This window comes from Dendropsophus ebraccatus, chromosome 5 (genome assembly GCF_027789765.1).
Source record: "Dendropsophus ebraccatus isolate aDenEbr1 chromosome 5, aDenEbr1.pat, whole genome shotgun sequence".
In the NCBI taxonomy this organism is placed as follows: domain Eukaryota; kingdom Metazoa; phylum Chordata; class Amphibia; order Anura; family Hylidae; genus Dendropsophus; species Dendropsophus ebraccatus.
In genome coordinates, this window is record NC_091458.1 from 150,993,803 (window position 1) to 151,021,778 (window position 27,976).

The 27,976-nt window shown below is 44.0% G+C and overlaps 1 protein-coding gene across 1 annotated transcript in view; it reads left to right on the forward strand.

Annotated features, from left to right (window-relative positions):
* Positions 1-4,265: 4,265 nt before the first annotated feature.
* SYTL1 (synaptotagmin like 1) overlaps positions 4,266-27,976 on the forward strand; it is a 29,933-nt gene continuing 6,222 nt past the window's right edge. The window contains exons 1-12 of the mRNA XM_069971635.1: positions 4,266-4,351; positions 11,913-12,108; positions 18,172-18,320; positions 18,388-18,487; positions 18,886-18,931; positions 19,876-19,921; positions 21,394-21,482; positions 21,568-21,663; positions 21,919-22,085; positions 24,107-24,209; positions 26,101-26,262; positions 27,579-27,657. Of these exons, the coding sequence (XP_069827736.1) occupies positions 11,990-12,108; positions 18,172-18,320; positions 18,388-18,487; positions 18,886-18,931; positions 19,876-19,921; positions 21,394-21,482; positions 21,568-21,663; positions 21,919-22,085; positions 24,107-24,209; positions 26,101-26,262; positions 27,579-27,657 (1,156 nt within the window). The 5' untranslated portion in view covers positions 4,266-4,351; positions 11,913-11,989. The remainder of the gene's footprint in view (positions 4,352-11,912; positions 12,109-18,171; positions 18,321-18,387; positions 18,488-18,885; positions 18,932-19,875; positions 19,922-21,393; positions 21,483-21,567; positions 21,664-21,918; positions 22,086-24,106; positions 24,210-26,100; positions 26,263-27,578; positions 27,658-27,976) is intronic.

Below are 27,976 nucleotides of genomic sequence, written 5' to 3' on the forward strand. Positions count from 1 at the left end.
CATCCTTTCCTCTGCACCAGCACCTATACACACTAGCCATACACCTTGGGTTATTTTTCCTCTTTACATGGGTGGTGGTACCAATAGTCCAGGTGGGTCAATTGCCACTCAGGACTACTGTGACAAGAGCCCAAGGGACCCATCACCACCCGGCAGGTCACCGCCCATTTCTGGAGAGTACAGCCAGCCACAATACAAAACAGGTACCAACATCACACCTGTGTGCTGGACTAGCACTGACGTCACAACACTAACACTTTGGCTGAGCATACAGAGCAGGACGGCACAACCTGGAGGAGGGGTGCCTGATATGGCGCTGCGAGGCATACAGAGCTATAATCAGTAAGGGCACTGAGTACATTTACTAGTACTGTACCTTACTATAAAGTGGCCAACCCCTTTAATGAGAACACAGGGCACAGCTGTTGTGGCTGAGCATGGGGAAGTATTAGAAAGATGATTTTAATGTTAAGGCTGCTTGTAGATACTAGCTGAGTGACACAACAGCCTGTGGGTGCAACTACACAGAATACCCATAGCTGGATGCCAGACTGAAAATAGGGCTGCGGATGAAGGCGATAACATTACCTTCTTCCTTAGGCTTTGTTCACACAACGTCGAAAAAAGAGAAAAGGAGTTGCAATGCGTTGAAGTCAATGGGATGATGGACGTCCAATGCAGTTTATAAAATAATGGACGTTGTCTGACCGGAGGTCAAAATAACGATCATGTCTATTCTTTTCCTGTCTTCCTAACAGCAGGGTACATTCTTCTAATCTGCTGTTAGTTTCCCTTTAAAAGTAACTTTCTAAGGTGTTATTACTTGTTGCATATTTCATGTATTCTGCAGCCTGTGGCATTACCTTGTCTGTATCTGTGTTTTTATGATATACGCTATAATATCTTTTATACTGTGCAGTAAAAGGTCTGTGCTTTGCTTTACTACTGTATAGACAGATACTACATTACATGTAAAATTGCTCATTAGTAGTTTTTCGTGGTATTAATACGCTTTTTTCAGTTATTAGAAGATTTTATACTTGTTATGTCGAAAGACTAAGCAATGTCTGTACGTGCCGAAGAGGAAAGTATATAGCCCCAGGTGCTGCAATGCAGGATTATACTACAATCTGCTTTCTGTTTCTTACCTTTATGCTCGGTGCCGTTTTTGTCTACTTTGTAGTTCAATCCATATGCTAATGAGGTGGTTTGGTGCACTGGGGGCGGAGCTACCACCCAAAGTGCACTGATCTGCCCAGGCCGCCCCCTTCCTTCTAATGACTATTCATCTGGCGCTTTGCAGTGATAACCGGGCAGAGTGACATCACTGCACATTGTTTGGAAAATGAAAGGTGGAATCTGATTGGTTGTTAGGGGCAACTGAGGCAGCTCTACTTTACACCAGTTTGATAAATCTCACCCTATAAATATATGTTTTGTCTATATTTCTTTGGCTGTAACTCAAACTGATGTCTTGAGATAACTTGAAATTTGACAATAGGTGATTGTTTAACCCCTAGACAACCCTGGACGTAAATGTATGTCCTGAAAGTCTCACTAGACGACCCTGGACGTAAATGTACGTCCTGAAAGTCTGTCATCAGACGACCCTGGACGTACATTTACGTCCTGGGTCTCTAGGGAAGTGCAGTGAAGTGCAGCGTTTAAGTGTAAGTGACAGGGGCCTCTCCTTTTACGGATCGCTTTAACGAACACTTTAACGGACCCTCAGAGGTCTCTTACCTCCCTCTGTGTGGTCCGATCAGTGCTCTGCTCATTGAGTCTGCCACAGGCAGGCTCAATCAGCAAAACGCCTATTACACTGATCAATGCTATGCCTATGGCAAGTCCCCCAAGGGGACTTAAAATGTGTAAAAAAAAACCAAAAACGTAAAAATGTTTTTTTTACAATACCCCAAAGCCCCTCCCCAAATAAAAGTTAAAACCACCCCTCTTTCCAATTTGCATATCCTTTCTTCCCAATTTAATAAATAAAACATAAATAAATAATTAAATAAATAAACATATTATATGCGTAATTATCCGATCTATTAAAATATAACAATGATCATTCCATATGGCGAACGGCATAAACGAAAAGAGGGGAAAAAGCGCCAGGATTACAGATTTTTTGTAACATTTATATAGAATTTTTTTTTTTTTATAAAAAGTGATCAAAACGTCCAATCTACACACATATGGTATTACTAAAAAGTAGAGATCATGGCGCAAAAAATGACACCCCATACAGCCCCGTAGGTGAAAAACTAAAACCGCTATAAGCGTCACAAAAGGACCATTTTATTAATAACTAATTGAAAAAAGAAAAAGGATTTCAATAATAAATTTTAAAAAAATCATCAGAAAATCGGTGTAACCTGCATATGGTTGTGTTCGGACTGACCTAAAGAATAATGGTATCATGTCCCTTTTACCGTATAGTGCATTACGTAGACACAGGAACCCCCCAAAAGTTACCACATTGCATAGATTTTTCCAATTTCACCAGTTTATATTTTCATAAATAATATTTTGGGATTCCGTCATACATGTTATGGTAGAATGAAAGACGCCATTACAAAGTACAACTATTCCTGGAAAAACACAAGCCATTACATGGCCCTGTACATAAAAATATGAAAGTGCTAGAACTCATAGAATGGGAGGAGGAAAAAACGAAAACGGTCATTTTGGGCTTGGTCCTCAAAGGATTAAAAGGGAGTTGTATTAGAGGGTGGCACAAGGTTTGGGCATAGAGGAGACATAACTATGCAGCTGGGGGTAGCGTCATGTGCAAATATAAATGTAATTTTTTTACATTTTAGCAAGTAAAGCAAAGAACAAGTACTGTTTAAGGAAATCAGCATCTCAAAGAAGCAATCTGCAAAAAATGAATGAGGCCCTCATTAACCTGGAAGCTGCGCATAGGACGTACTTGGACGTTCCAGCATGACAATGATCCAAAACACAAAGCCAAGTCGACCTGTTACTGGCTACACCAGAACAAAGTGAAGGTTCTGGAGTGGCCATCTGAGTCTCCTGACCTCAATATCATTGAGCCACTCTGGGGAGATCTTAAAGTGTCACTGTCGGGATTTTTTTTTTCCGGAAATCAATAGTCCAGGTGATTTTAAGAAACTTTGTAATTAGGTTTATTAGCCGAAAAATGCATTTTTATCATGAAAAAGCAGTTTGAAGCTTTCCCCCTGTCTTCATTGTTCTCCTATGGAGAGAGCTAAATAAAAGACCAAAACAGGACAACAAAGAGTTAATCTACAAATACCTCACCCTTTATCTCCTCTGACAGTCACCACTGACCTCTCTGAGCTCTGATTACAGCTGTCACCCAGCTCTGTGCCTGCAATCCCTTTGTTCTCAGCTTTCTGCTGTTGGCTAACTCCCTCTTCTCCCCTCTCCCTAGAACAGACTGATTTCACAATTTCCTGATTTTTTGCAGTGGATGGAAAAGAGGAGGGAGGAAGGGGGGACCTGGGAAAAGGCTTTTTAAATGCAGATAATGGCATATTTGGCTAATAAACCCAATTACAAACTTTCTTAAAATCGCCTGGACTATTGATTTCTGCAAAAAAAAAAAAAAAAAACGACAGTGACTCTTTAAGCGTGCAGTTCATGTAAGACGGCCCCGGAATTTACAGGAACTGGAGGCTTTTAGCCAAGAAGAATGGGCAGCTTTACCATCTGAGGAAATAAAGAGCCCCATCCACTTCAAGCTGTCATTGATGTTAGAGGGGGCAATACTATTAATTACTAGTATTAAATACTAGTAAATACTAGTATTAAGAACTGGGGGGTGTAAACTTTTGATCATGGTTATTTGAACGGTTTTGGTTGTCATTATGATTTAAAACGAGAAACCACAGTAGTTTTATAATAAATGGCTTCACCCAACCACTAACCAGGAGTGGGGAAAAAAATTATGTTATCATTCATATTCTCTAAAAAAAGGACTAGAAAGCAAAAATTCTGTCGGGGTATGTAAACTTTTGAGCACAATTGTATATAACATAACACAACAGCACAACAGAACAATATACTCAACGTGGCCAGCTTCATAAATCATAAAAAAAAAAAAAAAAAAATCTAATTCTCAAATTCTCCAGAAAAATCATAGAGATGGATGACAGCTGGAGCTCCCGGGATCTCTGCCGGTGCTTACAAAGTTAATAGCATTTTCTATTTGTTCTATGTACGCCTTGGAGAGAGGTGTGTTAGTCTGGTGGGTGGAGTGTCCTGCAGTGACTCAGAGCTCGGCTTACTGTACGCACACACATACCTGCGCTCCACACAAACTGCTTGTACACCTGGACAGGATCTGTGCTCTCACAGACAGGTAAGCCAGAATAAGGGAATTTAATAAGAAAAATACGAGCGGCCGAGAGATTTCTCAGCAAGGATAGCTTACCGCATTGTCCAGATTTTTATTAGATATATTGTCAGCAGAATGCCATATGTGGTTATAGTTTTAATATCGCCTTTTTCCAAGTGTAAACGTCAAAAGCAGAGACATACGGAAAGGGGGCATTGTAAAAGCCTCATCTGAGGGTCTAGCTTAGAGACTACCCTGTATTGTGTGTGGTACTGACAGCTTGAGGGATCCCTTTTCCTGTTTATGTGACTTGCTGATAAAGGAAGTTCCATTACTGTGGTCATAAAGAATAAACACTCAGAGGGATATATATATATATATATATATATATATATATACCTGTAGTGCAAACATATTGTCAGTGTCTTCAGCGAGCGCCCCGTTCTTCCTGGCGGTCACTAACAGACCGAACACGTTTTGTTGACAGTCGCTTCCTTTATTCAATATTTAAACTACAAGAACAACATGTGAAGACGGTAGATATAAAGTCGATGAGCCTAATGTAATAGAAATTAAAATACGATGGGCAGCGACACACTACACACCAGCTCAGGACTTTCCGCAATGTTATTTGGTTCGTATAGAATTCTAGTATCCATTGTTACTGGTAGGCAATTTAGTCTGGATCCAGAACTGAGACATATGCCCCCAAGCCTGGATCAGATTCTAGCTTATTTAGGGCGGGTTCACACTGAGGAATTCTCGCGGATAAATTCTGCCGAATTCCGTACCTAGAACGCACTCGCGGCCACGCACCTTTCCGCCGGCTCCATAGACGTGTCAATTCTTTCGGTGGAATGCAGAATCCGCCCGTGCATAGTAGTGTTTATGGCACGGGCGGAGAGGCGTGTGGCCATGAACACGTACAAGCAACGGAATCCGCCGGATTTTATCTGCGAGAATTCCTCAGCGTGAACCCGCCCTTACTGCGATAGGCTGGGTTCACACTACGGAACCCGAGCGGAGAATTTCCGACAGATTCCGTAGCGCATACCCGTTCACGGCCGCGTGCCTCTCCGCCCGTGCCATAAACACCGTTCTACGCACGGACGGATTCCGCATTGACATGTCTACGGAATCCGTCGGGAATTCTCCGCTCGGGTTCCGTAGTGTGAATCCAGTCAAAGGGCTCATGCACACTGAGCAAAAGACGAGAAATTGAAGAGGAAAGATTTCTGCTTGAAATTCCTCTTCGAGGGTATATGCACACTGAGCAATTCTCGAGGAATCGAAGCAGAAAGTTTTCAAGCAGAATTTAAGCCCCCCATTGACTTCTATAGGATTCCTCTAGCATATCTACAGCAGAAAATTCTGCTCGGAAATTCTGCAGTGTGAACAACAGAGCCGAAAACCTATTGAACACAATGGGACTTTGCTCTGTACATATTTTACGGGAGGAATTTCAAGCTGAAATTCCTCTTCAATTCCTCACCTAATTCCTCGCCTTTTCCTCAGTGTGCACATACCCGTACAGAGCAAAGTCCCAGCAAAGTTTCAGGGTTCTGTATAGATCACACAGGGTCATCCTGGCACAGGTAAAAAGCAGTACAGGACATGTTGTAGAGAGGTGCTACTTCTCACATGTGCCGCTGGTCAGGACTGTCTGTAGCATTTTATGTTGTATGTTCTCATCTTTAGCATCTCGGCCTCTTTTGATGCATCCCATTATTTTATTAGCCTTGGCAGCTGCTGCCTGGCACTAATCACTAAAGTTCAGTTTACCTTTTCGGAAGCAGTTTTACCCAGTGTTTTACTATTTAGCACATAACTCTACTTATTATTTCTACAGCCCAAATGCATAACCTTATATTTATCCACATTAAATTTGCCATTTATCTGCCCAAGCCTCTAGCTTCTTCAAATCCCTCTGTAATATTATATTATCCTCCTCTGTGGTGATTACTTTACCCAGTATAGTATCATCTGGAGGCTGGAGTCCCAGCCCCATGCCATGATTGGGACAGAGGCCCCAGCCCCTAACCAGAGTTGACTGGCGGTGCCAGCCACCAGTCATAATCACTAAAATGGCAAACACCTTAGCCGTTCGACTGGTGGCGGTAAAGTGGCGGCAACAGTCAGGGACACCGCCTGCGCACCCTTAACAACTGGCAGACTGGTTGTCAGGGACAATGTCGGCCATTACAGGAAAGCCAGCCTCGTGCAGTGCAAAACAGTTGTTCATGAATAGTTTTTGATGCTTATATCCTGATATATGGAGTGCAATTCTACATTTTTTTTTTCCCCTATTGTGTCTACTGCCTTCTGTGTAGTATGTGAAATGGCTTAAAGGGGATGTGTCGCCTAAATTTTCTTTTACTGATTAGAATCAGATACTAAAACATTTTCTTTTATTCTAATCTGCTTCTATTTTCTGGCTGTAATTTTTTTTAAATTTTACTTTTTCTACATTGTTATGGGGGCGGCCATCTTGCCTGGGCTGTTTTTAACAGCACTTAGTCACAAGCTTTTAAGGAAGCCTCATAGACATAGATGACAGTAGACAGACTCTGCCCCCTTGAGATGAATGTAAAACATTACTGAGCGCACTCTGTGACCTTTGAAGAGGTCACTCCACAGGGAGCTGCTATTGTGTCTATCTACTGCTGTCACATGACGCTGCAATGCTGTACAGATCACTTTACCTCCTTTTATCACCACAAACACAACAGGAAGTCTCAGCTTAGTTTTAGCCCCAGAGCTGAGAATGAAAACTGCAAGATATCAGGATTATTTTATAATATAGATATATATAATGGAAAATGAGAGAAAAAATGTCACCAAAAATTCTGGAAAAAAATATGTTTTACATAAAAACATTATTTAACCCTTTGAGGACCAGGCCCAAAATGACCCAGTGGACCGCGCAAATTTTGATCTTAGTGCTTTCGTTTTTCCCTCCTCCCCTTCTAAGAGCTCTAGCACTCTCAGTTTTCTATCTACAAGCCATGTAAGTGCTTGTTTTTTACAGGAATAGTTGTACTATGTAATGGCGTCATTCATTTTACCATAACATGTATGATGGAATCCCAAATATATTATTTATGAAGATATAAATAGGTGAAATCGTAAAAAACAATGCAATATGGTAACGTTTGGGGGGTTCCTGTGTCTACGTAATGCACTATATGGTAACAGCGACATGACACTATTATTCTATAGGTCAGTCTGAACACAACCATATGCAGGTTACACAGATTCTCTAATGTTATATATATTTTTTTTTATGAAATCCTTTTTTTTGGCAATTAAATATTAATAAAATGGGCCTATTGTGACGCTTATAACGGTTTTATTTTTTCACCTACGGGGCTGTATGGGGCGTCATTTTTTCCGCCATGATCTCTAGTTTTTATTAATACCATATTTGTGAAGATCGGATGTTTTGATCACTTTTTATTGATTTTTTTAAATATATAATGTAACATAAAATCGGTAATCTGCGCACTTTTTCCCCTCTTTTCGTGTACGCCGTTTACCGGTCGCAATGACGCTTGTTATATTTTAATAGATCGGACAATTACGCACGCTACGGTATATTATATGTTTATCTATTTATTTATTTTTATATGTTTTATTTATATAATGGAAAAGGGGGGTGATTTAGACTTTTATTGGGGGAGGGGTTTTGGGGTAGTGTGTTAGTGTTTTGAACTTTTTTTTTTTTTACACATTTGAAGTCCCTTTGGGGGACTTGTACATACATTACTTTGATTTATACACTGATGAATGCTATGCCATAGGCATAGCATTGATCAGTGTTATCGGCGATCTGCTCATTGAGCCTGCCTGTGCAGGCTCAGTGTAGCAGATCGCCGATCGGACCGCAGGGAGGCAGGTAAGAGACCTCCGGCAGTCCATTTCAACGATCGGGACCCCCGCAGTCACACTGCGGGGGTCCCGATCGGTAAGTGACAGGGGACTCCCCCTGTCACTTACACTTAAACGCTGCGGTCTCGCCGCGATCGCGGCGTTTAAGGGGTTAATGACACGCGGCAGCGCGATCGCTGCAGCGTGTCATTACCGGTGAGGTCCCGGCTGCTCACTGCAGCCGGCCCCCACCTCCTATGAAGCGCGCTCCGCTCCGGAGCGCGCTTCATAGCGGGAATAACACCCATGACGTAAGGTTACGTCATGGGTCGTCTGGGGACAGACTTCCATGACGTAACCCTACGTCCAGGGTCGTCTAGGGGTTAAACATTAAGTAATCTTCTGATGACACATTACTTTAATAAACATCACCCATCATCTATTAAACGGGTTGGCCACTTAATAGTAAAATATCTCAGTGTACAGTATTAGTAATGTACTCACTGTATATACTGACAGCAGCTCCCTGTGTACCTCATAGAGCTAAAATCAGACTCCTCTTCACCAGGCTGTGCTGTCCTGCTCTGTGGTGAGTCTGTCGATAAAATGGCTGACATGGAGGAACATGTGACCATGCTCCGCCCCCAGTGTCCACCACTTAGCCTGTATATGTCTATGGAGGACACTGCAGGGGGGGCATGGTCACATGCTCCTCCATGTCGGCCATATTATGGACAGACTCACCACAGAGCAAGACAGCACAGCCTGGAGGAAGGGAGTCTGATTTTAGCTGTATGAGGTACACAGGGAGCTGCTGTCAGTATATACCGTGAGTACACTTACTAATGCTGTACACTGTACAATTTTTATATAAAGTAGCCAACCCCTTTACCACGTACTTGGACATCTTTGTTTACATTGCAGAAGAGTAAATTTCTGTATGTGCAGTTTCTTAGTATACAATAGAAGGTATTACCTTTCACTTACTTAATAGACTAGCTGAAGCATTCACAACAGAAAAACCTCCTGCCTTAGGTAGCTTCTTTTTGTGCGTAGACTCGGGTGTGTTACATGTATGACCTTCTTATCACTGGAGGGAAGGGTTACAGTGACAGCTCTATTATACTACTGACAGCTTTATATGAACCATGCCCATACTAAACCACCCTAGTATACCTTTTAATAAAGAGGGATGCATTTTTTTCTGCTTATTACTCCTCAACTTTTTTTACTTTTCCTTTCGAGTACAGCCACACGTTAGATTGTTGCAGAAAATTTAAAATAAAACCCTTTTTTTTTTTTTTTGCAGAGCCTAATAGTAGCAGGATAGTCTATTCCACCCCATTAAAAATGTCAACTGTGTGTTAAATAGGGTGTACTCGCCACCAGGACCAATGCACTAGAGCTGAACAGGTCATATAAAAGAAATTTTGTGAAGTAGTACATTGGCTTTAAACTTATATTAGTCAATTACATTTGGGATTATACTTACCCAACTGTATTTTCATGGGTAGGGCTTCCGTCCATAGAGTGCATCAGTGTCTTGACAGATATTCTGCTGCACTTTAAGACTATGTTCACGCTATGTAAAAACAATGGCCATTTTTACATAGCATAAACATAGCCTAAAGAGATATTCCCTTATAATATAGTTATACTTGTAGGACTTGTCAAGTTAAAGGGGTTGGCCACTTTATACTAAACATTTCTCAGTTTGCAGTATTGATAATTGTACTCACTGTATATACACTCTATATACTATATATATATATATATATATATATATATATATATATATATGTATATACAGTATAAAGTATATACTGTATATACTGACAGCAGCTCCCTATGTACTTACTGTATATACTGACAGCAGCTCCCTGTGTACCTCATAGAGCTAAAATCAGACTCGCCTCCTCCAGGCTGTGCTGTCCTGTCCTGTAAGGAGTCTATGACCGACATGGAGGAGCATGTGGCCATGCCCTGCCCCCCAGTGTTCACCATAGGCATATACAGGCCCAGTGTTGGACACTTGGGGGCGGGGCAGAGTCACATGCTCCTCCATCTTATGGACAGACCCACCACAGAGCAGGACAGCACAGTCTGGAGGAGGGGAGTCTGATTTTAGCTCTGTGAGGTAATTTAGCAAACTTGCCTTCTTCTCCTGATCACCTTCATTTTCCTCCCATTGTTGACAGATCGTTGTCTAGGTTATCCACCACCTCTCTGCTCTAAAAGCAGTGGTCTGGGTGAATATATATATATATATATATATATATATATATATATATATATATATATATATATTTATTTTACTATTAGTTTATTATGCAGTGTCCCAGAACAGAGTATTTATTTACCACTTTATCTCTGCACCTTTATTGTAGCCAATTCTGTTCTGGAAAGCTATGGTCCACTGCAAACTGTGTGTATCGTGTCACCTCTCTCAGTATTCAGGTCTGCTATTCCATTCATTTCTTGTATGCATATTCAGTTATCAGTGCCTAATGGTATTATGTCGCCCCCCAGTGGTACTTGGTACTTCTCATGTATATTTGGTCCTATATGCCTAATGGTGTGATGATGCAATGGCTGGATGTCACGTGACTGCCCCTGCTTCCATGGTAACCCCTTTGGCTGGGAATACCATGTGACTTCCTGTCTGCCTCAGTTCTGTCTTCCACCTTCAGGGGAACAGGTTGTGTGTGTGATCTCTCTCCTCCATCAGGAGAGAGGTACGTGTGCTTTGCTGCTCCAGTTCCACAAGAAGTGTTCCTGGCTGTGTTCTATTCTCAAGTTCTCCAAGTTCTCAAGATTCTCATCCTAACCACAAGATCTGGGTGCCGTTCTTCAGTCATTCCTCTCATCATCTTCTCTAATCATCAACAGCAAGTATTCATCTCAGCTCCATTCCGCCCAGCATCTTATCCTCAGTATCACTACTACTCCCATCATTCAGTACGCTATCATCACAGCCTATTGCAGCATCACCCATTGCTCTGCCTTATCCAAGTCTGCCGTATACCCAGTTGCATCCGGAGCGACTGTTGCTACTAGTTACCACCGTTACAATAAATATACAACTACCGTTGTTTCTGAACCTTGGCATTGGTGTTATTATTGGTGCCCTGACTAAGGACAACGAAGAATTGCTCGGGCCCCGCATGGTCAGGTTCCTCCTGGTTAGCTGCATCCCCTCGTGCCATAACCGTGACCTAACATTTGGCAGGCAGCTGCCCGGGATCCTACCCGGTACTACCATCTACCACTACTCTCAGCGGAGTGCCCAGCAGAATTATACAACACAAACTACATCTCAATCTCAATACATCATATATATATATATATATATATATATATATATATATATATACTAGTGAAGTATGACGTTCTTCAATAAGCCTATGTAAAATACACCAGTAAAGCGTAGAATAAAACAAAATAAAAATTGGGTTCAGAATGGTTTTAGTGGTGCCAGAAATGATTTTTCTGCAACCTTTCACTTGCCAGACCAGAACTCATCACTTCCTTATGCGGGGCTTGTGGTATTTAAAATAAACATACATCCTGTAGATGCACCGCCGAGTATCTGCAGCTAGTGTACTCCCCCAGAGTGAGTATGTGGTCGCTCGGTCACTGTTTGTTGTTTGTTGCTTATTGTTCTGTGTCTCATGTATACTTCAATGTCTCTTCATCCGTTTTTTATGTGCTTCTCTAGGTGCCATCATACCACCCATGGTCATTCAGCTGGCGTCATTGGCTTCTTACTGCTAGTGTGACTAATGTGGGCAAACAATGGATGACAGCGGGGACCTTCTGGATCTCAGTTTTTTGACAGGCGAGGAGCAAAAAGTGATAACTCAGGTTCTGGAGCGAGACACCCAGCTAAGGGAGAAGGATGAACAGCGAGTACAGTAAGTAAGAACTGGGGAAGAAGGTAATTCTCCATGAAAGTTAGACATACTTTGTATATCTATATGTTATGTTCACAACATACCTCTATGCAGGTGATAGGATGCATGAAGACATAGTAAAAAGGTTGTCATTCATTTGCAGGAGGTCAATCACCTCTATGTAAATTTTTCTCAGTTTCTTAAAAAAAAGTGTCACTTAAAGGAAATGTATCACCTAGATATATTTTTACAGATCAGAGCCAGATACTGGACACACGTTCTATTTTCTAGTTGTATTTTGCTTAGTACATTGTTATGGGGGCTGCCATTTTGGCTAATCGGTTTTTAACAGCATTTAGTGACATGCTTTATGGCATGCTCTGTGGCCTCATTTCACAGTGAGGGGGAGGCTAAACTGCTATTGTAATTGCTATTAAAAAGACCTTGCCGTCCTTGAAACGCTGTTGTAGAGGTTCTCACGCCGTGCCTGGTTCGAGGGTCGGCCTGTCTGTAGGTCCCATTATTTAGATGAAGAACGGCTTTTATCAATGTGTTGCAGCGGGAAGCAGGGGCGTAGCTAGGGGTTCAGCCTAGGGGGGGCGAGCAAGTCTGAGTGGGCCCCCAACCGATTATGTTACCCAAAGGGAACCTCACTTAACAACAATGCTTTCTAAATAATAAAGGGTATATTCTGCTCCATTACTCATAGTGAATTAAGATAAAGAGCAGTGTTAGAGGCTTCTACATTTACATATATAGACACATAAAATGAAAGAGGTTCTTCAGGATAAGAAAAACATGATTGTTCTCTTCTAGAAAAAAAAAAACACCACCCCTGTCTTTATCTTGTGTGTGTGTGTGGTATTGAAGCTCGGTTGCTTTCCACATGTTTCCACATGTCCAGCTCCCCGTTTCCACATGTCCAGCTCCCCGTTTCCACATGTCCAGCTCCCCGTTTCCACATGTCCAGCTCCCCCAGTTTTCCACATGTCCAGCTCCCCGTTTCCACATGTCCAGCTCCCTCAGTTTCCACATGTCCAGCTCCCCCTGTTTCCACATGTCCAGCTCCCCCAGTTTTCCACATGTCCAGCTCCCCCAGTTTTCCACATGTCCAGCTCCCCCTGTTTCCACATGTCCAGCTCCCCCTTTTTCCACATGTCCAGCTCCCCCTGTTTCCACATGTCCAGCTCCCCCAGTTTTCCACATGTCCAGCCCCCCCAGTTTCCACATGTCCAGCTCCCCCAGTTTTCCACATGTCCAGCTCCCCCTGTTTCCACATGTCCAGCTCCCCCTGTTTCCACATGTTCAGCTCCCCCCTTTTCCACATGTCCAGCACCCCACCCCTCTTTTCCACATGTCCAGCACCACCCCCCTCTTTTCCACATGTTCAGCACCCCCCCTTTTCCACATGTCCAGCACCCCACCCCTCTTTTCCACATGTCCAGCACCACCCCCCCTTTTCCACATGTCCAGCACACCTCTGTTTTCCACATGTCCAGCCTCACCCCCTGTTTTCCACATGTCCAGGTCGGCCTTCCCCTGTCCGGCTCCTATGCTGTTCAGCAAGTGACTGACCTGGTGCGAGCGCGGGAGACGGAACCCAGAGGGACAGCGCGGCGCCGGAGGTGATTGACAGGTGGGCGGCGCACGTACCAGCAGTGGTGCGCTGAGGCCATACGCAACCTCAGTGCACCCGATCAGCTTAAGATGGCGGCGGCCGCGGCGGAGTGACATGGGGGGGGGCTGTACTCACCCATCCAATGGCGGGCAGCGGCGGGCAGCGGCGTCAAATTATAATCTCTGGAGATCACAGTGGGCCCCTGCCAGAGTGGGCCCGGGGGCGGCCGCCCCCTCTGCCCCCCATCAAATTTCGCTACTGGCGGGGAGTCTATCTGGCGTGGCCTAGAGCATCAGTGCCGCCTGTCTCCCCACCTCCATCCAGGTCAGGAGCTTGCTGAAGTGTGAAGAGAGACGCCGCAGGCCTAAGGCACTGATGCTCTAGGCCACGCCAGATAGACTCCCCGCAGCAACGTATTGATAAATAATCATATTCTGCATGATCGGGCTCAGACGCATCTTAGCGTTCTTGAGAGTTGCTCATCTCTAGTGGTGAGCTGAACTGTTAGTATATTTGTAGTGTCCCAGTATGAGTGGTCCATTAAGTTCTTATACCACCTGGGTAAAGTATCTCTGTCACTTGTCGCATAAAGGGGATGAAAGTGTTGTTTGTGTTTTGCCCCACTAGATGTCTCACTCTTCTCTAAAACTCTTTTTATGAACACAGCTGAAGGGAATGGGTTAGCTTGTTCTACTGTTTTGTTCACTGTTTCTGTTTAATCACAGCTGCAGGTGCCATACACAGCCTGTCAGCCTACTACACTTCTTCCCTCTTCTTCCTTCACTGGAGGTTAGACCTGGTCACCCCTATTTATGCCCGGTTAGTTCCTGGTGGGAGGTGGCTGGTGGGACACAGAAAGAGCCAAGACAGATTCCTATGAGAGACTTTCTGCTAGACGCGTTGTTAAAGCCACAGGAGGGGTAACCTTGTCCACGCCAGGGATCCCTCTCCACTATTCTCAGGATAGTTACCACAGCAGGGAACTGGTCCCCAGTAAGACAAAGAGCGGGAAAGCCGAAGTATCTTACTGATTTGTGAACGGCTATCCTGGGAGTTCCTTGGAAGTCTGCTACACCCAGTTGTTAAGGCCTGGGACTCGTATTATCCAGCCTGGCACTCTCTGATTTGGTTAAGCAGAAGGTGGTCAGTAGAGATGAGCGAACTTGCCGGATTTCTGGTTTGTATGAACCAGAAATCTTGGCGTTTGATTCCCGCTGTCTGCTCGCTCCGTGCAGCGGGTGGATACAGCGTAAGGAACGCCTAGAAAACTGGGATACAGCCAATGCCAATGGCTGTATCCCAGTTTTTCAGGCGTTCCTTACGAGCAGACAGCGGGAATCAGACGCCGATATTTCTGGTTCAGAAATCCGTCAAGTTCGCTCATCTCTAGTGGTGAGATACCTAGATATCTATACGTGAGTACGAGTATTCTTCTTCTACTGCACTGTTTTCTGGCAGAGTACAGTACTGCATTGGACAAGGCCCCCAAGATAGCCACTATACCTGCACTGAACAAGCTCTACTTTCCTCACTACTCTACAGCACCTGCACGTCGTCACCTGCAAGTGCTGGACTCCATCCCGATTTTGTGGCTATACCCGCACCTACACTTTGTGCTACCCCTTTTTACAGGCACAGTGCCTGTGTGTCCGGGGGGGGGGGGGGGGGGTGTATCACTACTCCTGGCCACCGTAACAAGTGAACCAGAAAAACTCCAAGGCGACCTGCCGCATAACACCACACAGCACCCTGGCCAAGGCCTATTGGTTGCCATATGACCCTGTGTATCTTGCTGCTTTATGCTTTAATTATTAGGGTGAGTTTTTCTATCTGAGCCCATGATTTATAGCAGGTGGCTATAAAAATTAAAAAAAAAGAAACCCCACTCATGTGCCCGGGTGTTCTGACAGTTCCTGATCCCCACTGTTTCCTGTGATGTGTTGTTCCAGCAGGAGCTGCCTATACGGCCAGTCACTGACTGCGGCAGGAACCAGGAAGCAGCGGGACCAGGAGCAGTGATCATTATAGTTTCTTTAGTTAGTTTTATAGCACACTGCACTGACTTATTTTTATAACTGTATCTGAATATACCTCCACCATTGTTTCAATGTGTTCCAGTCCCAGACAATGAGTTGCTAGGCAACACACCATTATAAAACCATGTTTAACTGGTTTCTTTTCAATTTGGTGAAAGAGGAAAACCACAATCCATCTCCTCGGCTATGCTGTGGCTGAAAGATAATGCTAATTAAAGGCCGTTACACGTTTTTTGGGGGGAAGCAAGCACCGACCTGCCACTTCATTGCTCACTTTGCTCTCATTCCCCGATCGCTGTCTGTGCATGTAATAGAACAGTGGGAAGCAACGGAGGGGTGTCTCAAACGATAATTAGATCCTTTGGGCTGCCCTTTGAAGTCAGTGGCCATCTGCTGCCGCCGCTTCTGTTGTGTGAGGTGGCGAGCAGAAGACTGTCACTGACATAAGTGTGATCTTTAAGCATGTTGACATCATGCATGTCGGCTGATCGCTTAAAGTTGTTAAGCTTATATTTTGGACAGTTCATATCTTACCCTAAAGGATTTTTTGGTGGTCTGTCCCCTCACAAATGCATGTTATTGTTGGTGGACAGTGCCATAGAGGCGGGGCTTAACAGCCATGGTGCCCCATATCTCGATCCACAATGGCACTGTAGACCCCACCCCCTCTGTGATGTAATTGTCTTCTATGCCCCGCCCTTTCTGATTTGAGAGAGAGCAGTAGATTTGGATCATGAAATATGTCTCCTCCTCGCCTTGCCACACACACCACTGCCTTCCCATCGGGGGATGCGTCAGGGTATGCCAAGGAGAAGGGGCGAATCTGTGCCTTCTCCCTGGTGTACGCCCCTGCCGGACGTTTCATACATGTCCCCCTATGTCTCTAGGTCAGCCTATTCTGATGGCGCTGTAGAGGGGATGGAGCCTAGATGGCGATGATGTCACAGGGGTGCGGGGCCTATGGCGATATGGGGGCACGACGGCCCTCAAGCCACATGCCTACGGCACTGTCCACTAACAATAACATGCATTTTTGAGCTGAAAGACCACCAAGGAATCCTTTATACGGTAAGATATGACATTTCCACAATATAAGCTTAAAGGGGTTATCCAGCGCTACAAAAACATGGCCACTTTTCCCCCTCTCTTGTCTCCAGTTCAGGAGCAGTTTGCAATTAAGCTCCATTTACTTCAATGGAACTGATTTTGAAACCCCACCCAATCTGGAGACAAGAGAAGGGGAAAACTGGCCATGGTTTTGTAGCGCTGGATAACCCCTTTAAGAATGATGCTGAGAACTCACACACAGCAGGTAGAACTAATCTGACAGACTGTACATAGAGAATTATCCAATAGGAACATATAATGGGCTAGATATTAGATATTATATCCATTAGATTAACTTGAGAGGGAATTTGTCATACGCACGGATGCCAAAGTACAGGCCAGATGTGTGTGGTCACTACTGTACATCCTCTTGCTATAATGCACCTGTTTGTTTTAGACCGCAGACATTTTGTGCTAATTGAGGTCAGCCAATTATAGAACTGTGGCCTAAGAACAGAATTTATAAATTCAAATTCCGCATGTAATCCCTATAAAGAATTAGCACTCCCAATCATTGTTTCTTTGCACAAAGTTTGATAGATCTCCCTCATATGCTCAAACATACAACACAAACAGTGATAACCAGCCTGTTACCTGTGGCTTGCAGTACTGTGCACTGTACCAGTGTGTAGTGAGAGCGGGATGCAGCGGTGCCATGCTAAATTAAGGAAGGGGAGAAAACCCCCTTTAAATAAAGCTGCACGGAGCGGGCAGACAGCGGGAATCATTACCGAGAGTTCGGGTTCGTACTGTCGAACTCGGTTCGGACCATCACTAGTCCAAATTAGTTTTAATATAGTTTTTTTTTTAATACAATACAATTTTTAAAAAAATATATTTTTCACATAATTGTATTAAAAAAAAACCCTAAAACTAATTTGGACCTAATTGGCAATTCTTTGCATAATGATACAATATTGAAAAAAAATTAAATAACTATATTTCATTTCCATCAGGGGATTTGAAACAAAGAAAGACGTGCTGGTGTACTCTAGACAGGTGATTTACCCCTAGACCAAAGCTCCAATAGAAGCTAGGAGATTCAATTGCTGATTGCAGATCAGTCCTCTGTAGGCAGATACTGACTAACAGCTGTGTGAGCAGGAGGCTGGGCAGCATCGATTATTCATGAAGAAGCGGGAGTAGGAAGGAGTGGTGAGATGTAACAGAGTGCGGCACAAACATTGAGCCACAACTCCTCTTTGACACTTCATTACAGTAGGAGACCTGACATTGTGCATAATCCACTGCATGGACAAATTACCAAAAGCTAGACACCACAGTACAATAAATCAGTAAATACACTCTTCTCTCTTCCCACAGGAAACTACGGTCAACTCTTTCAGATCCTCATGTACTAAAAAGACTGTCTGGGGACTGGTTCAGTGATGTTAGGGCGGAACGTCCTTGGGGTCAAGTTGGTGGAGTTGACATAGTGAGGGCATCAATTAGACGGAAGAAGAAAACCAGAGGTGGGTGAGAGGATCTCTTATTTACTATTAAAGAGAGCGATTCACTAGTAAATGTTTGTCTTGACAGGTGAATGGGACCAAAGTTGGGCCCATGAAGAGAATGAAATGAATGGGGATTATGACAGTGAGGATTCTGAGGAGGATGCAATAAAAACAACAGTAATAAGGTAAAATATCATGGGTTATATTTGACTGTGAACTATGGTAAAAGCAGCAAGATTCAGTACTGTTTTTAGTTTTACTAAACATGTTATTAAAATAGTTTGTCTGTACTATAATGTACCACTAGGTACGTTGCTTTGGGTTTTTTACTTGAATAGACCAGCACCAGCGCGGAAATGCTTATGGAATGCACCGGCCCGCCCCAGACCATTGGGAGCAGGTCCAACCCCTTTAAATCTTAGTATTTAGGAAGTTTTAGGTTTAAAAAATGGCTAATAGTGGTAGCAGGTGGACTGTAAACGCTCAAACACATCTAAGGAAAATTCTAGGGAGGAGAATGTGCCAGGATGGGGAATCAAATAGCTTCGGTTTTTATTAAACTTTTTCCTGTAATTTATCCTAGGATTTCTAGTTTACCTCAGCAGGACGAATCCTCTGACGAAGATCAGGTATGTGCAATGGAGGAGGGAAAGTAAGATAAGTGAACGTGTTTGCTATAGGCTTGTCAAAGATTTCATAGGTTTGGGATCCAGGAATTTTTCTCTCTATATTACACTCCCAGGCAACCTAACCTCAAGCAACAGATAATCTAGAAATATGTTAGCTGTCAAGACAAAGTTTCTCAGTTCCAATCCTCAAGAATCCCCCAACTGGACATGTTTTCACAACTTCTTAGGATATTCATGACTAGGGGTACTGCAGATTACAGGGTGGGGGTGGAGGGATGGTCGGGGGCATACACCATACCTCTTTAATCCTTGCCAACCAACACCCCCTCCCGCTTAACGCCACATTGAACAAATAAGATACAGGTCAGAACACATAAATATTCACCAATAATATTTCATATGTATAACACATAACGACCTTTATAACTTTATCATAACATGCCCTGGGTGGTGATGGATGGATGGCCCAAATAGCAGTATAAGAACCATTCCTCAATTGCACCGTGCCGGCTTGGGTTTGGCAAATATGCCATATACTGCTCCCCCCCCCCCCCCCGTTCCTAGGGAACCATTAACATAAGTCCACCTAAGCGGTAACCAGTAGCAACCAATGACCCAGTTCCAAGGGTTTTAACTACAGAGTGTTGCCACCTTTACACGTGACCTCCAGATCTCCTTACTTGGCGCCATCCACGACCACCCCAACGCAACTGCCGTGATGAGACCGTACAAGCCTAACACCCAACGGTCGAATACAACAGGGTCATAAACTCCTCAAAACACTGTTCTTAGTAAGGTCTCTCTCTGTATGTTGGGATCCTTGAAGAATGGAGTTGAAATACACAGGTCTGGAGTCCAGGCTGCACCGCGCTTTGTGTGAATATTGAAGATCTTCCAGGTCATTATTGGTGTAATAACAACATTTTACTGTATTTTATTTAAAGGAGGAGAATTCAGCCCCCAGAGAGGAAGCTGGACGTGATACACCAGGTAAGTGTAATGCTGGAGCTCATTACAGGGCAGGGGAGAGGGGCGGTGGTAACTATCCATCAGCCAATGGTAACTACTTCGTTTTGCAAAGTTCACGAATATTCGCGAATTGCATTCAAACTATTTCCATCAAAAATAGTGGCGAGCGAACATGTTCGTAAATGTTCATACAAAAAATGCCGCTAATTGTTCGTGTTTGCCGATACGAACAATTTGTTCGATGATTGGAATGGTAATAACAATCATTTTCCAACATGCGAACGTTTGTCTTGTGATGTACGCAACTGCATAATGTTAGCAACTGCGTACGTATAAGTTAAGATGTGCAGTCGCTATTGTGGCTGCCATGTTTGGAGAATTTGCAAATTGCAATGAAGCGAAATAAACGCCCAATTCGCTGCGAATCGGAATTCGTCAGATTCGCTTCACTCATTTCTAGTAACTAGTACAAGTTAGGCCACGTTCACATGACATACATTTTTTCAGCCAATGGGTTCCCGGCCGGAGTGTATACACATATACACATATCGACATATCAGTTTTTTGCAACCACTATTCATTGAATAGCGACCGCTCAACCCTGACAGTGCACACAATGGAAAGTGTGGCTCCGGCCGCGCTCTCTATTGTCGGCTATGGTGAATTGTGCACCCGCATCCCAATTCAATAGAAATTAAGTTTATCCGGAACGGCCTGTGTCATACGTCGTGTGAACATTGCCTCATACTGTACTACTATAGCTCTTCTGTACCAGAACAGATAGTCTTGAAGGAGCTGTCCACTTTATAGCAAAGTTTAGCAGCTTCCTTACAATTAAAATTGCCCCAGCTATGCCCTGCAAGAATCTTATAGGAAGCTTCACTCCCTTGCTGTGGTGTGCCATCCTGTCTGAACAGTGATCCTGTCCATAATATGGCTGAGCATGGAGGATCATGTGACCATGCTCCCCCCTCTGTGTCCTCCATAGGTATATACAGGCTGAGGGAGGGGCATGGTCATGTGCTCCACCATCCTAGGCCATCTTATATGCAGGATCGCTGTCATGAGCTCCACTGTCCACATGTGTCAGTGAACCTCAGGCATCGCTAACCCATCACTGGTTCATCGAATGCTGTTTTCTTAAACCAATATTGGCAAGCGCCAACCTGTCAGCTTAGCGCTCGTTTCCGCCTTGTTCCCCGCTCGCTGTCTGTGCTATTGGGAGGATCCAGGGGGGGTTAGCGGGGAGCTGTGGGAGTGGCTGCCCATTGAAGAGAGTGGCTGCCCGCTGCCACCACTCCTATTATGCGGAGCAACAGGCAGCAGACTGTCATTATCGTTATCGTTTTCATAGGTCATGTTTAAAGACAATGATCAGCCAACATTGTGCATCTCAGCTGGTCGTTGCTTCAAACGATTATCGGTTGGAACGAATAACAACAACAACAAAAATCTATGTGAGCCTTACAATATCACTCTGTTTTTATTACAAGATGCTGTCCCGATGCGCCGTCGCATTCCCAGTGTCGGAGATTTGGGAATGGAAGAGATAAACTTATCATCTGAAGCCATGGCTGGGGAGGTAACGTGCAGAGAAGCACCGATAATCGGGAATACTCAGCACATGTATCTATAGGTAACACTGTGTAACCCACTTGTCTTTTCAGGAAAATGACCTGACTGTCAGTAAGAACCCAGCAGGGGAAAGCGGACATCGAAACCTTAACTACAGCCCATCGGTGCCAACTCTGGGCAATAAGTCTGTAAGAACCACAAACCACAATCTCCACAATTATTTAGTTGTTACTTTAAAAAGTGTATTAATTCCACAAACCGGACTGTGGGATGATCTGCTGATGTATCAATACCGCTCATGGCCGTTCTCATCCATTATGCTAATCGGGAACACTGTATTATGAAGCTTTCTGAAGCTTCTGTTTGCTGCTCCTTGTGGTTTTACAGTGACTGAATATACTATTGTTTCGGTTGTTTATTAAAAGCCGCGTTTCCTTTCCCAGCTTTCTGGCAGCATGATGAGCCTGTTCAGTGCTGGAGAATTCCGTTCTCTAGAAGTTCAAGGTTGGATCCAGTTTTCTATTCAGTATGACTCACCCAAGAAGGAACTGAAGGTCCTGGTTATACAATGCAGAGATCTGACACCAGCCCATAGTCAGACGTCTAATCCGTAAGTGAGAGGAGCAGAAGGAAAGAGGAGGCAGTTGAAGATATATTTCTTGCATTTAAAGTGTCACTGTCGTATTTTTATTTATTTATTTTTTTGCAGAAATCAATAGTACAGGCGATTTTAAGAAACTTTGTAATTGGGTTTATTAGGCAAAATATTAGGCCTGTTCAGTCTTCACATTCATCTGTACTGCCTGGTTGCTGAATTAAGACTTGGATTGCTGCTTCGACTTTCCTTTCCATTATCTGCATTCAAAAAGACTTTCTCCAGGTCCCCCCCCCTTCTCTCTCTCTCATTTGCTGCTCATAATCAGGAAATCTCGACTCTATTACATCAGTCAGGCCCTGTGTAACTTATGGAGAGGGGAGGGGGAGGAGGAAGATTAGTCGCCAGCAGAGAGCAGAGAACAAAGGATTACACAGCGGGACCTGTGTGAAAGCTGGTATTCAGAGGTCAGAGAGGTCAGTGCTGACTTCAGAGGAGATAGCCAGGTGATTGTAGCTGTATATTAACTCTTTGTTGTCCTGTTTTGGTGCCTCATCTCCCTCCACCCTTCCTCTTTCCATAAGAGAACCACGAAGACAGGGGGGGGAGCTTCAAACTGCTTTTTCATGATAAAAATGCATTTTTCGGCTAATAAACCCAATTACAAAGTTTCTTAAAATCGTCTGTACTATTGATTTCTGCAAAAAAAATATAAACAACAGTGACACTTTAAGGAATAGTTATGTATATCACCTAATGGCCAATACTGAGATTTACATACCAGCCTGTTGCTATGCAGAATCAGTTGGTGTAAAGCTTTTTTCAGTTGGTTGCCATTATGTTTGCCCTAATCTGATATGCTAATGAGGTCCCGTTTAGCACTGAAGGACAGCACAGGCAATTCAAAGTTAACCCTTTACATTCCTTCAGCTGTACTTGAGACTAGGGAGAGTGAGACACCAAGTGATGCTAGTGTAAAACAACATCTATCATCCCAGAATGTGACACCTGACTGTGCTACCTTTTAAATGGTGGAATAAGAACTTAGTGACACACCTGTACTGGGACACTACACTGGGACTTATGATGTACCTGGGGGGGAAACGAACAGAGGAGCTAGGTTAGTTTATAGTGGTAGACTTAAAGGGGTATTCTCATTATCCAAACTTTTATTAGGTGATAGAGAATGCAACCACCAGAGGATTATAATAGGTCCGTTTTGTAGCCCGGGGCCCATGGCCACCCAAAAAGACTTACTTTCAGTGTTTCCTGGCTACAATCCTGCTAAGATTTGCAAAAAAATTGCAGCTTTTTTACAGCAATTTTGCACGAATCAAGGAATCATGACATTATCTATCCTGTACTATGAACACCACGCTAGTGCTGCCATAGTTACAATGGGGCGGGGCCTGGTTTGGTAAACAGCCAGAGGCCTATGGTAAAGTTAATCCACCCCTGAATGCAACACAGAGCAATTTTGCAAATGCTTTGCATTAGCAAAATTGCTTAATTTTGCTTTTGTCCCTTTTCTCCCTCCATACTTTTGACAGCTTGTTACCTAGGTTCCTGCCCACCCCTCTCATCTCTGAGAGTGATGGTCAGGCTGTGATGTCACAAGATGGCCGGGACTTCGGGACCTAGATACATATCTGGTTTTTATACATACCTTGCATTTACATAATGAGCCTTCTAGTGCCGAGATAATATTATGATGCAAAAGAGCTTCAAAGGCCCAGGGGGTGTTCCCCCTGGATGCAAGAGCCCAGCTATATACATTCCACCGCTTGCTTGCAACACCACTGTGCTTGCTTCTATCCACCCCCATCTGTAAAAGCTAGATAGGTGTGAAATCAGATTGAGAAACCCTCTACAGCCATACAGAGGTCTGCTTTAAAGGAACTTTGAAACAAAGACCTGCTGAATTGTGTTTGCTTCTTGTCTTCAGTATTTTTTATGCATATTTTTTCTTGTACATAATAACATGTTGTCCTCGGTAGAAATCTTTCTGTGTCCTTTTTCTTTAATAATATCCCTAGGTACGTGAAATGTTATTTACTCCCAGACAAATCTGTGCAAGGCAAAAGGAAAACAAAGGTGAAGAAGAAGACTTTGGACCCTCTATTTAATGAGACCCTTAAGGTTAGTTCAAGACATATATCATGCCCATGACCTACTCAATTCTGTACCGAAGAAGAAAGAGAAATAAATCACAGCATGTTTACTTATTGTAGGAATTGTAGATCTCTTAGGGCAATAGGGTGTGCCCTTACACAGTCTGACCGGACAGTGTCAAGGAATGCAGGAAAATGGTTCATTGGCGTGCTGAGTGGTAATAAGTTGTTCTCAATTTAGTTATACATTTCCAGCAGTGGCGCAGCTATCATGGAGGCAGACCACGCAACTGCTACGGGGCATTCCTCAGCGTATCTAAGGTGCACTGTGAGTGGGTGAAGAGTGCAGTAGAAGAAGTAAAGAGAGAGGTTATAGGATAGAAGAAGAAAAGATTCCCATAGGTTTACAGATCCATGTGACACATAAACAATAACTAGAGATGAGTCCATCCGAACTTTCGGCATTTGATTAGCGGTGGCTGCTGAACCTGAATAAAGCCCTAAGGCTATGTGGAAAACATGGATATAGTCATTGGCTGTATCCATGTTTTCCAGACAACCTTAGAGCTTTATCCAAGTTCAGCAGCCCCAGCTAATCAAATGCCGAACGATCGGGTTCGGATCGACTCGAACCCGAACCCGGTTCGCTCATCTCTAAAAATAACCCTTTACATACTTCAGCCGTGCAGCATTTAAGTACATAAACCTAAAACAGCGACATCTAGTGGCAAAACTTTATCACTACCTTCATCACCACTTAAGCTTTTACGAAGGGTGATACCAATAGCAACACCCATGGTGGGATACCACACGAGCACTGTGTCAGACTGGAAAGCAAGGGTGGCTTCCGTTTTTTGTGGGCGCTTGTGCGACAGGGCCTCAGCAGGCTCCTCATACATCTACTATGCATAGTCACTTGAGACACCACGAACATAAACAAACGCACATTACTGACACAGACACTTACTGACACACACATTACTAACACTGACACATACACTCTGACTTAGTGACACATTACTGACTGACACACACTTAAGACCCTATTACACAAAGCGATTATCAACCATATTCGGCCGATATCGACCGTTACAGCCGACAATCGTCTTTCACCATGTTTAAAAATCAACATTCACAATAGCAGCGATATGCTGCTGCTCCGTGCAATCCGTGCTATCCGTGCTATCTTCTATGGGCTGCCCGGACGCCTTAACGATCACCTGGGCAGCCCCTGCTGGAAAGAATACAGTGCTTCCTGAAGGACATACAGCAGCTGATAAGTACTGGAAGACTGGAGATTTTTAAATAGAAGTAAATTACAAATCTATAAAACTTTCTGACACCTGTTAATCTGAAATAAAAAGAATTTAACAGTGCCCCTTGGTATGGTTGTCTAGTCCTGCCAAAGTAATCAGGTTTGGCTGATAATATGCTAGGCCATGTTCACACGTTCACACTTAAGTACCGGCCGGTTGATCTTTCCGGCCGCAGGGTTCTGATGCGGGCGGATCAGCGTGCATCCGCATCAGAACCTCCCGCAGCACACAATGAAGCAAGCGGCCGGAGCCGCTCGCTTCATTGTGTGAACTGACAGGGTTTCCTACGGCCGCAATTCATTAAAATGCAACCGCAAAAAAATCTGACATGTCAGTTATTTGCGGTGCCGCACGGGATCCCGGCCGGAGCGTATACGATGGCCGGGATCCCATAGAACAAGAGGCAACGGCCGTACTTTTACGTAGTGTGAACATAGCCCTAATACGTATGATTAGTTTTAGATTAGTAAACTTGTTGAATGCTTTTCCCCTATTACTGTGAGAACAGTTGAACTTGATGGACGTGATAACTAGGTCATGCATCTTCCTGGAAAGCGCCATTCTTGCCAGACCCTGGTATAAATCATTGTTTCTGTGTGACAGTACAAGATTGACAGATCAGAACTACTAAGCCGCTTCCTGAACCTCTCTGTGTGGCATCGGGGGTCATTAGCAAGAAACATTTTCTTGGGAGAAGTAGAACTGGAACTTGCAGCTTGGGACTGGAGCCAAACTCAGCCAGCATGGCACAATCTCCAGCCAAGGGTAAGTCTGAAGTTAAAGGGGTACTCCAGGCATTCATACTTTTGTTAGATAGGGTTGCAGAGAAAACAGCCTACCCTCACCTGCCACACTCCTGTGGGGGTCCTCCTGTCACGTATTTGGGTCCCCCGCTGAGTGCTCTGGATGCTACTTTCGTAAAATCTGCTGCCTGAGGCGAAGTCTTCACTTTGCCTCATGGCAGATGTGGCCCTTGGCTTACTGAATGTGGAATACGAGGCTGAAACTGTCCAGAGCAGCAGCAAATCCCCATAGAAAATTTTTACTGCTCTGGACAGTTCCTGACATGGACAGAAGTGGCAGCAGAGAGCACTGCGTCAGTCTGGAAAGACTACACCACTTCCTGCAGAACGTACAGCAGCTGATAAGTACTGGAAGACTAGATATTTCTAAATAGGAGTAAATTATGAATGTATATAACTTTTTCATACCAGTAGATTATACCCAGAGTTCCCCTTTAAATGGAATCTGTCAGCACTTGGACCAGACATGAGGTTCTGACAGTATGCTGAAACTGACAGCGCCCTAGTGATCTTGGTACCTTTGTGTAATCTGTCCGTGGTGGTGATTCCTCGCAGTCTCGCCTTATTAACGGTAAAGCAGTCATAGAGGAGTTCTTTGGCACGCCTCCCCACTGCATCCTCCTCCGTCTTCTCTGTGAATCTTCATCAATCCGTGCACATGTTGTCTTCCAAGTTCACGCATGCGTCGTTGATGTCAAGGGTTGTGTTCCTCCTGCCTTCTCAATCCCTGCAGGTGCTGTGGCCGGTGGAGTGACGCATGCACACTGAGCAGATGACATCTGTCCACTCAGTTGAGACACATAATGCTTGTGTGCTGCTGCTCTGGGTTGCATGGCCCTTGACATCATTGACGCATGGGTGAACTTGTAAGATACCATGCGTGCACATAGGCAATGATTATACACAGAGAAGATGAAGAAGGAAGGAGTGGTGAGGTGTGCTGGAGCACGGCACAGACCCTAAGCCACAACTCCTCTTTGACTCTTCTTTACAGTTAGTGAGTTGAGATTGCAAGGAATCACCAACACAAAGGTATCCTACCAAGACCACTAGGGCAGTGTCAGCTTCAGCACACTGTAGGCACCTCGGGTCGGGTCTGAGTACTGACAGATTCCCTTTAAATGTCAATGTGTCAGTTGTTTTCCGTGAAAAAAAAAAGCAAAAACGTGGTGTGAACATAGCCTAACAGTCACAGCATGGCACAAGCTCTTCCAACACAAAAACATGAACATGTCGATATTTTTTTTTTAAAGGACTGACTTGTGATATTTTTCACAGACGCCTCTCTCCCCAGACTTTTTGTATAGTCGAGGAAGGCTGAATTTGGCTGCAAAGTTCATTCCTCGGGGGTCCGATGGTGAGTTTAAGTGTTTTTTATTTATTCCATTTTAATTTCCATTGTTTATAAAAGATTTTTGTGAAGTCTATCTATCTGCGGTGTCTCGAGGGCGCAGCAACCCAGGGGGCAGATGTTGTAGAGATGGAAGTACCACACAGGCACTTGTCACGCTACCCGGGAGTGGGACCAGCTTGCCACCCCTGGATACTCTGGCTTAGAACCATCACACCGTTGAGAGTTGTAGTTGCTGCTGTTGTGTACAGTAGCGAGTCTTGCACAGCTTCAAGTTCAACCAAAAATAGTTTACTGTAACGCTTTGAAGGACAGTACAAAATAG